At 55.3% G+C, this 14,018-nt stretch overlaps 1 protein-coding gene across 2 annotated transcripts; it reads right to left on the bottom strand.

The window, feature by feature from the left end:
- Positions 1-560: 560 nt before the first annotated feature.
- Positions 561-4,516, bottom strand: HLX (H2.0 like homeobox; the record flags this gene model as incomplete). 2 transcript variants are annotated; one of them, XM_084261503.1, is made up of 4 exons in its annotated part: positions 561-1,643; positions 2,428-2,612; positions 3,129-3,308; positions 3,940-4,516. In XM_084261503.1, 4 exons carry the CDS (start codon positions 4,514-4,516, stop codon positions 1,302-1,304), a joined length of 1,284 nt encoding a protein of 427 aa, XP_084117629.1. In that variant the 3' UTR covers positions 561-1,301. The 2 variants fall into 2 exon arrangements, with proteins under 2 accessions (XP_084117629.1, XP_084117630.1); XM_084261504.1 differs by lacking the exon at positions 3,129-3,308.
- Positions 4,517-14,018: the final 9,502 nt, after the last annotated feature.

Genomic DNA, 14,018 nt, shown 5'->3' with positions numbered 1-14,018 from the left:
GAACACAAGTGCAGCCGGCGGATCGCGGCCTGGACCCCAAGGGAACCCCGGAGGAGCCGCCCGGCCGCACTCCCCGGGAGCTCCGTGCGCTCCCTCCCGCGGGGGGGGGCACGCAGTCCCGCATCACCCGCTGAGGGAGGGGGAGAGGCCACCGTGGCCCCCCTCCCCCGGGGCTCTGCGCTCCCGCCCGCCGCCGCGGCCCGGTCCTGCGCTCGGCCTCCGCACCGCCCCCGCGCAGCGCACAGCGCCTGAGTGACGTCACAGCGCGCCCCCCGGGCCGCGCAGACACGTCAGAGAGCATTACCTCCCCTCGCTTGCGGAGAAGTACACGGCAAATCGGAGCGACAACGAAGCGAAGCAAAGCAAACGCCCACCCCTCCCACCCCCCCGCACCCCAAAACGGCCGCAGCAACCCTTAGCAGCGCCCCCGAGAGTCGCGGGGAGTCAGGCAGCGCAGTCTCGCCTTGCGTCAAAAACCAAAAGCCACCTGGCCAGATACATAATACGTACGTACGCACATGCGGATCTACATATGTAATTTGCAACTTTTCTCACCGGAAGCACAATTTTGCGTAATCAAATCCGGTCCTTGTCATCGCCTTCATTAGAAAAAAAAAGGGGTGAGGGGGAAAAAAAAGAAAACTAGGAAAAAAAGGGGGGGAAAAAAGGAGAAGGCTTTGAAGGCGATGACAGTGTCTTCCTTTGAGTGGGGTGAAGGAAGCTGGGTCAGGCTTACCAGCCCTCTCCCCTGGTCAACAGACTGACGTGGTTATACAAACCATAGCAAACATTTTATTTACAGGATATATATATAATATATTTATATATTTTGTCAGTGCAGTATTTCTTGGCCGGATTATTCGAAGCAATACGTTGCAACCGATGAAGACGTTGGCAAAATACTTCACATTGTAAATTGGGGGGATTTGTTTGGGGGGGGGGGGGAGTGGGAAGGAGGGATTTCGGAGGACGTTCTCGGAGTCCCTCGCTCTGATTTTCCTGGAGAAGACAAGGGGCGGGAGACGCAGAATAAAATAAAATTTTAAAAAAGGAAAAAAAAAAAGAGAAATTCCGCTCTCCTGCGAGCAGCGTGGAGGAAAAGGCGGCCGCCTCACGCACAGCCGTCCCGGGGCTGGAGCTCCCTGCTCCGCCAGCGTCCTCAGCCCCTGGCCCCGGGCCGGGCGCTGTCCGCGGGCGGGAGCGGGTCGGTGCCGTGCCGTCCTTGCGGCGCTCCCGGGGACGGAGGAAAGGAGATAAATTAGCGCGCAGGTCCCGGACGCGGGTGCCGCGGACCGCCCCGTCTATAGGCCGCTCCGCGGCTCGGGGCTGGCGGCGGCCGCAGAGGGCGGTGGCGAAGAGGGGAGGCCAGTGCTGCCAGAGGACTTGGCGAGCCCGGCGACGGGCAGGCTCCGCTCGGCGCCCTCAGTCCGTTCCGTGTCGCTGGGGGCCATGTCGAGGGAGTCGGCGTCGCTGCTGTCGCTGTCGCCCTCGGAGCGGCTGGGGCTGCGCTCGGGCTCCCCGGAGGCGGGCGGTGCGCCGGATCGCTGGGCCGCCGGCTCCGGCGGTGGCTCCTTGTCCTTCTGGGCCTGCGCCTCCTTGGAGTGCCGCCACTTCATCCGCCGGTTCTGGAACCACACCTTCACCTGCGGCCGCGCCGCCCTCAGACGGGCGCCATGGCCCGCATCGCGCCGCGCACCGCCCGGCCCCAACGCCTTCCGCGGGCGGCGTGGGGAGAAAAGGAGGGGCCGTCCTCACCTCCCTCTGCCTGCACCCTTATGGGGCTAAGGTGGCTTTACTTTTCTACTCCTAGTTCGCGTGTTTAAATGCCAACCCCCCCACGCCCCCGTTTTGTTTTGTTGTTTACCCCCCTCTCCCCCCCCCCTCCCCCCCCATCTGCTACTTCTTCTTCCAGGAAACCACAGCGTTATACAATTCTGCGCGCTGCGGGCCCTCGAAGTGGAATCATTACAGAGTGGCGTTGAATGATTCCGTTTGAAGAAGAGTTTTCACTTCCCCAGAACTAAGGATTTCACAACGCGGAGAGAGATTTATAAAAAAAAATAAATTAAAAGGGGACATTAAAAATAGTGTGTTCTCCTCTACTTCCTTTGACCTAAACTGCCTCCCACAGCAGTTGCGAGCGAGCCATTTATGCCTCACTGAGGGGCACAGTGATGATCTGCTCTGGCCCTGCTCTCCTCTCTGTTCGACCTTCTCAGTGGTGGCCTAAAGAAACGCGAAAGGCTCCACGCCGGGCCGCGAAACGCCGCGGAACCTGCGTGCAGCAGATTCTCGGGTCGAGGTCCCGCTCCTCAGCCAGCCCCGCCAACGATTAAGGAAGGGAAAACACTTTGCAACCGTCTTAACCCCCCTCCGGTATCGCTCTAAACTGGAAGTAACATGAAATAAAACCGAAGCCGTTCTTACTTGAGCATCTGTCAGGCCCAGCATCGCCGCCAGTTGCTTTCTGTCCGGTTTGGTGACATATTTCTGGATTTCGAACCGTTTTTCTAAACCTTTCCTCTGCAGGTTGGAAAAAACAGCCCTGGACCAGGAGCGTTTCCTCTTGTACGTCTGGGGCAGCGTGTCCTTGGTTAAAACTGCGTACGGACCTGGGGCGGGGAGGGGGGAAGAATAACGGGGAAAGAGAGAGGGAGATGGCGTTATAAATAACGATGCCTGAAAAGGAGCCTTAAATCGATCAGATTAACGACTGGGCTGCACTGTGCGGGGAAGGCCCGGTCCAACATGGCTCTGCCTGCCGGCACACTCCTGTCAGCATGTGCGCGGAGGGAGAGATTTTACACCCGAATTTCTTTCTCTCCCCCCACCCACCCCACCCCCTTCCTGCCCCTTCTCTCTCGGCCCAGGTTATTATTTTGTACTAAATGGGATGGTTCTCTGGGTCAGCTCCAAGCCAGCTCTTCCTCCCCCCACGCAGCCCGTCTTTCGCCCAAAATCTGAGCCTCGCTAGAAAACGTATGCCCTGGCCTTTCAAAAGCGCCTGGCGAGTCCCTCCGGGAGGAGAGGACATGGGCCGGGGGTGGGGTGGGGGAGTTGGAGGGGGTGGACTACTACGGGACGGAGGGCCCTGCGCCACGGGGGGGTCGACGAGGGATGAGATGTACCTGGAAAAGTGTCTTGAAACTGGTGCTGAACTGAACTCCTTGGGTTTGTGTTTAAGGGACCCAGAATAGCAGAGGCCTCGTTAATGGGGTCTAGAGACGCGAAGAACTGGCCGGCGGAAGGCTGCAAGTTGGGGAGATGAACCCCAGTTTGGCGGCTGGTAGTTAATAAGGAGGTCAGATCTGTGAGCACAGGAACAAGGAGAGCTCTGTTATACCGCGGTCGAAACCGACACCCCGGCACGCTCCGAGTGACAAGGACCGGGGCCGGGCGGAGCAAGTCCTGGCTGGTGGGGGAAACCGGGCAGACGCCACCTAACTCATAGGGCTCTCCAGGGGAGAGGCGGCCGTGCCCCGGCAATCAGGCATCCTCCGGTATAGTCACTCCCTTAGCCAGGATGTTTACACGCAGCGAGGGGAGATGGATTGCAGCGAAAGCCTTTAAAATGGGCTGCGCCGTCCGAGGCAAAACCCCGGGCCCGCTCCGAGAAGCGGAGGCCCGTTTCGTTCGCTATTTTTATGCTACCGCTATTTTTCCCGGGGGCTCAAGCCCTGTGCCGCGGACTGCTGCCCTGCGCGGGGCCGGCGTGAAGGGGGGGGGGGGGGGAGGGCAGGAGAGTGGGGGGAACACACGGGGGTGCTGTGCTATTTTAGGGACCGCTATCAGAAACTCGGATTTATAACGCTTTTTAAATAACTCTTTTCTCGGTTAGATCGAAAAGCTTTCAGGTCGCGGGTCGCTACTAACAACAGCAGACACATAAAGAAGCACCAAGCGCGCTAGCACGGAAAGCGGGCAAGCCAATTTCTCTACCTCTCAGGGTGTTGCCTTCCTTGACTTTGGGGTCAAACTCCGCCGATAAAATGCGGTCGATGCCGAATTTCAGGTCCTTGCTGGCGGGCGCAGGCGCCGAGCCGTGCGTGTGGCCGCCCGGCAGCCGGGCGGCGGCCGGGGCTCCTCCGCCGCCGGCCGCCGCCGCCGCTGCCGCCGCGGGGGACCGGTGCTGCGGGGGGCGGTGGTGGTGGGAGTGATAGGCGGCGGAGAGCGGCGAGAGGCGCGGCGGGAAAGCGGCGGCGGCGGGGGAGTCGGGGGCCACGACGGGCGTGGGCCGGAGCGGCGAGGCGGTGGCATGGAAAGGACCGCCGTGATGGACGGCTCCCAACGCCGCCGGCATCCCGGTGCCGGGACCTCCGGGCAGGCTGTCTGCGGGTCCTCCCGCCGCCTCTCCGCCGGCGTGGAGGATGTCGGCGATGCAGAAGGACGGCTTCTTCGCCGCCGCGGCGTCCAGAGGGAAGCAGCCGCCGGCCGCCGGCCCCGATGCCGAGCAATATGCCGCTGACCACAAGCTGAAGTTAGAGGCGTAGAAAGGAGCCAACCCGGCCGTGTACATCCTGCTCGAGGAGGGGTCGCGCCGCTCCGCAGCTCAGCTCCCGGGTGCGCACCGCGGAGCTGCCCGCTGCCCCGGGCGCATGGGGAGGGATGGCCGGGGCGAAAGACGGCTGGTGGAGCACTTGCCGATGGGGTAAGTTGGGAAAACCAACCACCACCCCGCTCTCCCCTACACCCCCCCAAAAAAAGAAAAAACAACAGAGAAAGGAAAAGAAGGAAAAAGTCTCCAAAAGCCACGGCGAGACGGAGAGAGCGAGCGGGCGAGGAGCGGCTCAAACAAAACAAACCCAAACCAAACCCCCTTTCCTCGCACTGGGGGATAAAAAACAAAAATAAAAAAAAAATCCACCCCTCCCCAAAACTTTCTCTGGCAGCGACACTCCCTGCTCCGGAGCAGCCCTCTCCTTCCCCACGCCCAATCCGCGATCCGCGGGGCTGGGCAGTACCGCCCGCCGACACGCCCACGCAGGGCCGGGTCGCGGGTACGGGCCACCGCGCCGCCAGCGCGCAACTGCGGTGGCAGCGCGCTGGCAGCGCGGTGGCCCGTACCCGCGACCCGGCGCTGCTCGGTTGTCCCGCAAGCTACCCACCCATCCATCCTCCACTCTCCATCCTCTTAAATTCCGCCTCCGACTTGAACCCACTCCTTACCCAATCCCCTCCAAAAAAAAATCAGCGCAAGGGCGCAGCGCTCGCCGGCGCGATTTCCAAACGTTTGCCAGAAACGCGCAGAAAAATTTCTTCGCGATCGGGGCCGGGTCCATCCTCTTGGAAATGATTCCTAAGGAAATGTGTTTCCTTCCCGGATAAATGAGCCTGGGATAAGTCTGGAAGAAAATGAGTCTATGCTCATGCACGCAACATATGTATTTATGTGAGCTCCGAGCTACTCTGGGCCCAGGACACTTTGGATCCTGCATTAGCAACGACTAATTAATTAATAGTATCTTACCGACAGTGTAATTTTATAGATTTTTACCGTGTTTTCCAGCCGGGGACTTTTTCTGCTTCCACACAAATTTCACCGTAAAGGCTAGTTTGTAATTTTGCAAGTGTTTCACAATAGAATTACCTTCCTTTTTTTTTTTTCTTTTTTTTTCTTCTTCTTTTTTTTTAAAGAATACAATCATTCGCTACAATAGTTTAGGGACCGATTTACCAAAAGCGTCTTTTGCGCTTTTCTTCTCCCCTACAACACCCACATTTGCCCCGACCTAACTCTGCAAAACCAGCAATAAAAAAAAATTCTTTAATTTTATTTTCTATACACGTAAACCAGTCGTTGCCGTTCTGAGCAGGCTCCCGGGTCGGAAGATTGCAGCTTTGCCTTGAGTTTCTTTAAATCTTTTTACTATTATTATTATTATTATTATTACAATTATCGTCATAATTATTATTATCAAATAGATTCCAAAACTCTAAAGTTTTTCGGAGAGCCGCCAGAAAGGCAAACTAGTTTTCCTTCGCCAGGTATTAAGGCGTAGCTCCTGCTCGAATATTGAAACCACCTGCGAGCGAGAGGGAACGCGTTTCTTAGGCACAACCCCACGCATGAGTAAAGGTGAGGCTAGTTTCCCTGGGAAAGTCAGGCACCGCTTTGCTTTGGTTTGGTTTTTATTAACGAGACGAAACCGAACAAATAGAGGCGGGCTGGCTTGCCAAGATGTGTCCCAAAACCGAAGCCGGCGAAAGAAAGGTTCGATTAGGTTTGAACTTTTCCTGCTTCGACAGCGGAAAGCCCCTTTTCCTTGTATTTCCCCCCGTCTCCTTTGTTCCCCACCCCCCCCAACCACTCTGCGCAGATGACCCAGGCCGTTGCTCTCAAATCGGATCAAACGACTCCGGTTTCGGTTGCGTTTCCACCGCCGGGAAGAGCCGCGCCGTCAGTCCGCCTGCGGGGTGGGCAACGAAGCCTGCTCTGCCCGCTGGATCCCCGCAGCTGCAAACCGCTTCGCAAAAGGATTACCGGCATTGCCATCGGTACGGATGCCGTTGTTACACCACCCCGGGGCTGCTCGCCAAAACCCAAAACAACCCAAACAAAAACAACCAGCCCAAACCTCCACGGTGTTTTTCTTTATTTTTGGTAACTTATTTCAAAGCTCCGCTCGCCTCGCTGCCGCGCAGCGCCCGGCGATGAGCAGCCACGGAGAGAAGTGCCCGTTTGCGGGGGCCCGGCGCAGCCCCAAACAGGGGGCACGATGACAGCTCCGCCGCCCTCGGCGCTGCCGGTGACCGAGAGCCCGCTGGTCCCGCGGGACCGCGAGCAGAGAAGCGCTCCTTCCGCGCTATAATCCCACGGGGACTAAAATAACCCGAAAGGAAACACTAAAAGCGTCGCACTAAAGCACTTGACCCCCGGGGCTGGGGGGCCCCGAATCGCGGGGGCAGGTGCCTTCCCCGGGCCCGCCCGCTCCGCGTCCGGCTTGGCAGCACTGCGCCCCAACGCATCCTTCGCGGGACAAACCACCTGCCCGCCCCGCAATCCCTTCCCGGGGGGATAGAGCTGTCCCCTCTCCCCGAAGGCCTCCGCAGGCCTCCCTGCCCGTACATCTTCCTTCCCGGCGGCCGGGGAGGAGTTGGGCTACGCGGCCGCGCTGGCCGGGGGAGCGCTGGCTGAGGGAGGCGGCAGCCCCTCCTCTCCGCACAAGGAGGGAGAAGGCTGCAGGAAACCCGGGGATCGCTGCAGTCCAGGTCATCTCCTGTTTTTTTGAGAGGTTCCAACTCGGACTAAATGAGCGGATGTGCCTGCGAGATTTGTCCCAAAATAGAAGCGGCTTTAGTATTTTAGGATACAGCAGAAATCCTTATTTCTTCCGGAGAAAAACTTCATAATGAGCGCGAGCACTTCCCTTTTCAATATTTGTGCAACTTTATCTCGACCAGCAAGTTGCTTTGGTGACGCAAATCCGCCCTTGTGTATTGCAACTACAAAAATAAATGCAAGGAAATCAATTCCCTTCTAGCAATGAAAACATAAATATACAGCTGTGACTTTCCCCTTTAATCTTGCTTTCCGAGGGACTCGAGAAGAAGGCGAATGAACTGTGCAGGCAGCAACGATGCTTTTTCTTTTCTTTTCTTTTCTTTTCTTTTCTTTTCTTTTCTTTTCTTTTCTTTTCTTTTCTTTTCTTTTCTTTTCTTTTCTTTTCTTTTCTTTTCTTGTCTCGAAGGACCTTTTTTTTTTTTTTTTTTTTTTCCCGAGGCCGACACAAAATTACAAATAAATTATTCGAGTCCTAAGGAGAGGAAAATGGCAGGGCTGACCCCGAGGCGCTGCAGCTCCCCGTCCCCACTCGTGGGCACCGGTCCGGGAGCATCCCGGAAAGGGCCGGGCCCTGCCCGCCCGCGCCCCACAGGGAGGACGAGCCGCTCTATCGGCTGTCCCTGTCCCTTCGCGCTCCGTGGTCGAGCCCACGGATTGCCTGGGTGCTCGCAGCCCGAGCTCCCGGCTGCCTCCCGCTGCAGCCCCGGACGGTGCTTGCCCCCGACGCGGGCTGTGCAGCCCCCGCACAGTCCCCGCTGGGGGCTCGGGGCCTCCCCCGTGCTGCAAGCAGCGCTCGGCCGTCCTGCCGCGTTCTACCGGGGGGAGGGGGGACGGGGAGCGGGGAGCTGGGTGCTCCCCTCCGAGCCCTCCCGGGATGATGCCGAGCGGCCTGCCCGCCCCTCTTCCTCCACCCGCGGCCAGCGCGGCCGGGCGACGGGCACCTTGCCCATTGGCTTTTAGGCTTCGATATGGCGTTGCGTTTATACCTACGTCTGTATACAGAAACGTATGTATGTAGTATATAAAGGGGGGAAAAATCGAGTCCCACTCGCTCTCTAGGAGTGCTTTTAAAAGTACTTTTTAAAATTTCGTTGCAAACCCTCCAGGGAAGTGGCTCACTCGGGTGGCGTTACCGGTGACCGCGGCGGCCCTCGGGGTCCCGGCCTGCGCAGCGCCGAGCACCCGGAGGAGCCCACCCGCCCCAAAGCCCGTTCTCTGTCGCCACCTGCCGAGCGGGTGGGGGCAAGGCGCGGACCCCCACGCAAGCCACCCCTCGCGACGTGTGTGTGTGTGTGTGTGTGTGTGGAGGGGGAGATCCGCTCCAAGTCCCTCCTCCAAATCCCACTCGCTCCCGGGTCACCGTGAGCAGGGAGCACACAAAATTTTGGGGAGCCAAACCCAAAAATGAGCGCGGCACCCGCCCAAAGCTCGCGGTGGTTGGAGGGTGGGCAGGCAGGAGCGCTCCGCACGCCGCCGGTGCTCTCCCAGCACCGCCCCGGGAAGCCGGGAGCGCTGCAGCGGAGCCGCCAAATCTGACCGCAGGCCGATCCCCCCCCCCCGCCCCCGCACCCCCCGGGCCGGGGTTCCGCAGCTGGAGGCAGGCCACAGGCGTGAGCCGCAGGGCGGGTTGGACTTCCCTCAGCTGATCAACTGTTTGTTATCTGAAATGCTCAAGAGAAGCGCAGGCGCTGCCGGCAGGAACTGCCCAGAACCGCAAGTGAATCGAGTGACTAAGCTGGTCAACTCCTTGGCGTTTCCTTTCCATTGTTTTCCTGCGCTATTTAGTTGAATACCTGTGTCAGTGAGTAACGATTAGTCTCATGTAATTTGCTGAGCGTAAGTGGAAGGCGCTTGCAAGCAGAGAGGATCTGGGTTTCTGCACAGTGGGACGGATTTCAGGTCTCCTGCAGCTGCACTTGCACCGGTGTTTCAGGGTGTGCTTCTGGAGGGAATCACCCCATCCTGACCATTTGCAGCTTTGCATCACAGAGAGGCTGCGGGGTGCATAAGCAGGAATCCTTGATGGGATTTGAGTCCACATGGCATGCTAAAATTATGCAAAATCCCTCTGAAACTACAGGCCTTACTCAAAAATTTCGTGGGGCAGTCCTGAGAATTATCCATACGTTATAGGTCCCACTGAATAGGTCTGGATCAAACTCAGAGGCTCCCAGCTCCAGGGACAACGTGCCAGCCACTGACGAGCTGGAGACTTGTCCTCACACTTGCATGTTTGCACTTGTGTCTTTCTTTCAGCTGTTGGCATGATGAAATACATTAGGTTTCAAGCAGAGAGAATATTTTGTATTCTCCCAAACGCTGTGTAGTCCCTCAAGTTCCTCCAGAGGGTGAACCTGAAAATGTTGATTCCCACTCTGTCCCTGTGTGTCTGGCTCAGAGATCTAGGATATGGGAGGGCACCGCATCTTCCCACAGTCATGTTTAGAGAGAAAGGCCTCCTCTCCTCTCCTCGCCTCGCCTCCCCTCGCCTCCCCTTGCCTCCCCTCGCCTCCCCTCCCTCCCCTTCTTCCTCTCCCCCCCCATTCCTCTCCTCCTCTCTCTCTCCCTTCCTCTCCTTCTCTCTGTTTCTCTTTCTCTCTCTCTCTCTTTCTTTCTCTGTCTCCCAAGGAAGGGTCACAGCAATAAAAAGCAGTTGGACAGCAGCACCTCTCTGCAGCTCCAGCAGAGGAGACTGCATTTAGAGGGGTAGCAGCAGGGTCAGGATGGTCCCTTCCTCAGGGTTTCCAACAGATTACAGCAGGCAGGTCCTGCTTGTGGTGCTGGTTTTTCTGAAGCCCATTTTTAGGCATCTGAGCCAGGCACTGTGGGCCTGTAGCACTGTAATGGTCTAAGCTGCTCTAAGTCCAAGTGCTAGTCTCCCACAACTGCTCCATCCACCCCTGCTTGTCTGTTCCTGTCCCTGGGGATGTCAACTGTAGAAAAACAACTCTGCCAGTAAGAAAAGTCTTTTTTGCTGTCACAGTTCTTCAGACTAACTTCTTCCAATAGCCAGGGTGAGGGGGTGTGGGTGTGTGTGGGGTGGCAGGACTGCTATAACCCTCTTCTGGTCTGCTCTAACCTCTCATCAGGTCACCCCTTATTTTAAGTGCTGCCTCTTGAAGCTACTTCCTGCAGTCTAAAACGTGTCCTTCTCACATGGAAAGAGCCGGAGCTTCTTTTCATTCCCATTGGCATCACTGATTTCATAGATGACTCCACATTGCTGTCGGACTGTAATCTGCTTGCAGTTATCATGGGCTAGCCGTGATTTTCCAGGCCACACGGACAGACAACTGGTCTGTAATTAACACCCCACCCCTAACCCGCACTCCAGTATCTGATTACAAGTGACACGATGGGCAGAAGTGATGACCCCCTACTCTAGTGTGCAACCGCCGATGAGAGCAGCATTTGCATGCAGACGCTGGCTGTAGTTTCCTCAGCACGCAGTGACTGAAAACAAGCATCACTGAATAAAACGAGGGAGATTCAACCCTCAGCACAGGAGGATCAACCATGGGTATTTTCTAAATCTAACAGGAGAGTATAATTGCACCCCTCTTCAGCTGAGAGCCAAAGGGGCAGCTCCTTAACCAAGGCAAACTGCTGCTGTTGAGGGCAGGTTCAGGCCGTCTCAGTGCAAGGAACGTATTTAGGTGCAAGTACAGACAGAAACAAAATGGGATTTTTAAAAATTCCCATAGCAGGTCATCACCCCTATGGTTTGTTCAGAGCGACCCCATCTATTTCCACAAAACCAAGCTGACGCTTCAGGCCCACTGCCCCTCCAGCAGCAGCACATTAAAGGCACTGCACAGAAAAGCCGTTCAATATCGAAGAAGGAAATACTAATAACTGCCTAATAAAAGTTTTAGTAAGAAACAGTTTCCTCTTTCTTGCCAGTGGTGGTCAAAAATGTGGGGAAGCTGGAAATGAAGCTATCAGAATGCAGTTGCTTAAAAGGCAAAATCAGACCCTGAAGGAAGTCAAGTTTCTAGAAGAAAATTATTCTGTAAAACTCATTTAGTTTTGAGAACAGTTATGGTTTTCTTCCAACCCTCCTTTCATCTTCTAAGTGGACTTAAATGCAGTAGGTACACGTTGGTCTGGCTTTAAAAGCAGGTCTTTCTCTGCTGTTAGTGTATATAAAACCTCAGCAGAATAATGGCATCACAGCCTTCTTAACCTTTTGTGCCCATGGGAGAGGGATTATGGTGGATGCCAAATGGAAGTGACAGCCAGGGATGTTTTATGGTCCAGATTATATAGTGTGTCCATAGCACCCTCCAGACCTACTTCCCTCACTGGAACTGAATCTGCCCTAAATAAAGTCCACCCATCACTTCTCAGCTCTCACAGCTTCCCTGTGCCAGGCTCCAGCTGGTTTTAAACGACCCAGGTCCCTCCCTGTGAAACACCCTGGAGGGTGGAGAGATGCTCTTGGAGCTGAGCAGAGCGGCGTAGGGTATCCCCCCTTCTCAGCTGCATGCGGGTCTGGGATGCTGCCTACAGCAACAGCCATTCCTCCACACCTTCAGCAAATGGAAACAAAAACAGAGGAGATGCAGTCAACGGAGCAGCGCAGCACACAGGGGAAGTCATTTCCTACTGATACCTCTAACACATCATTTTGTATCTCGATGCCGGGGATCTGGTTGCCTTTATCTTAGCCAAAAGACTTTTGCGGTCATAAAAAATGTATTCTGCTTTTATTTCTTCTAGAAAACTTTATCATGAGATTCTGATTATCTGCCCTGCAGCAGTGAATTCCAAGGGTTCATTATCTTCCATGCCTGCGTTCACTGTCATTTTTTTCCTCCCGATTTCTCAGTCAGCTCCTCTAGGCATCCATTCATTCTGGAATTGTGAAATGGAGAGGAAAAAAAAAGGCAAGACCGACCAAATTTTCCTTTCATTTGTCACCGTGTCTAACCCAAATGTTTATCCTTGCCCCCTAGATGTATAAACTCTTTTTCCAAGCCAAGACATTCTCTTTTCCCCAGCTAAGCAATCCATTTCGTTCTGAGGCCGTGCCGCATGGTAATATGAATCTCAACAAGTCTCAAATCTCAGCCTAACTGTGCAGGGAATAAAGCCACCGAAGACGCTCGTGTTACTGCGGCCTTTCCCAAATACTGACCAAGCAGCACCCTCTAGCGCAAGCTGACAATAAAATCCTTCATAACAACAATTCTCCCGGGTCAGATTCGGTCTTGGTGCATGGAACTGCTGGGGATGAGCTCAGCCAGATGGATTTTCCCTTCCGCGCCCTGAAGCTTTATAGATTTTTTCCCTAGGGTCCTCATGATGCTTTGGGCCCTTGTTGGATGCTGGATGGTGCCCAGGTCTCTGGCAGACCCAAGCAACGTTATCGCCCAGGGCACGGGCTTGCTATCATGTCGTGCTGCTTTTGTGCTGATAGGATGCCTGAGAAAGCCTGGAGGTAAGAAATGTTCATTTCCAGGAGTCTGCCTTGTATCTTGGGTGTTTTGAGACCTGTGGGGAAGACCCTGCCCACTTTGAAAGAATCAGTGGCAAAAATGAGGGTAATAAAGGGGGTCAGCTGGCGTAGGGAGGAGGCCAAGGCTGGGTCTGGCTGTGGGAAGCAGGGCTGGGGTGTGGAGGGGGGACCGGGGTTATGGAGAAAGATGCTTGGTTCTGGGAGAGTTGGGGACTAAGGGTGTGAAAGCTGAGGTTGAAGGTAATGTGGTGTTGCATTACATCTAGTGAACTTTTCCCTCATTACTCGTGATTTTCATAGGTTTCATCAGTTTTATTATCGCGAGAGGGAAGGAGAGCAAGAAAATGACACAATTTTGGCAGGCAGACCCTGAGCAGGGGGGTGATCTGCGGAGTGAGCAAGGGGGTGCGGGGTCATTCCTGGATGGTATTGGCCACAATGTGGGTGCAAGTTAACTGTGCTGTGCACCACACAAAATCCCATCGTCTGAGTGCACATCAAGAGTTTTTATACAAACACAGGGCTCCCCTCTCAGGCTCTAAAAATAACAGCCAGCAAGCAGCTACTTGAAATTTCATAACAATATTAAAAAAATACCTGCCTAGCCAGAGGTGGAAGTTTTGTCTAATGTTTCAAGGCTAGACCTTCCTTTCATTAAGAACCAGAAGGGAGCTGTGATGCTTAAGCCAGGGAAGAATGAAACCCTCAGTGTCAAACTAAGGTGATGCTGAGGTTTGGGAGCCAGCTCATGTGATTCCTTACAGGGCAAATACCAAAGCCAGAATCCCGGGGAAGGCAGGTGAGGCACCAGAGCTAATGAGCTATCTGGTGGTTTCACCCACCTCTATTGCTTCTGCTTTTTAATGCACCGGGCACATCATGAGTCCAGCTGCGGCTTCAGCATTAAAGGAAGATGCTCCTTCCCAAGATGTGATAAATAGCATCAAGAGCTGCAATTTGGTTTTGGGGAGTGCATATTTTTAGCTTGACAAGAGCTTCTTGACAAGGGCTTCTAGGGTGAAGTTGGGCCATATGAGTAAGAGGGTGGAGGTGACCTGAAGCCATCTCAATGCTCTCCAAATTTGACGCTGTGCTGGGGAAGAAGCAGAGGTGGATGGAGGGAAGCTGGACCCCTTTCCTCACCCAGCTTGGGCAACAGTGCTTTGCCCCTGGGCTACAGCGGTGCTCCAATTTTCTGGAGCACCCCTTTGCCCTCATCAGCATTCTCTACCACCTTTGACAGCTTCTGCACTGAGGCTGGTTATGGCCCTGCTG

The sequence above is a fragment of the Gallinula chloropus genome (assembly GCF_964237585.1).
Source record: "Gallinula chloropus genome assembly, chromosome: 3".
NCBI lineage: Eukaryota > Metazoa > Chordata > Aves > Gruiformes > Rallidae > Gallinula > Gallinula chloropus.
This window is presented reverse-complemented; position numbering and strand designations above follow the sequence as displayed.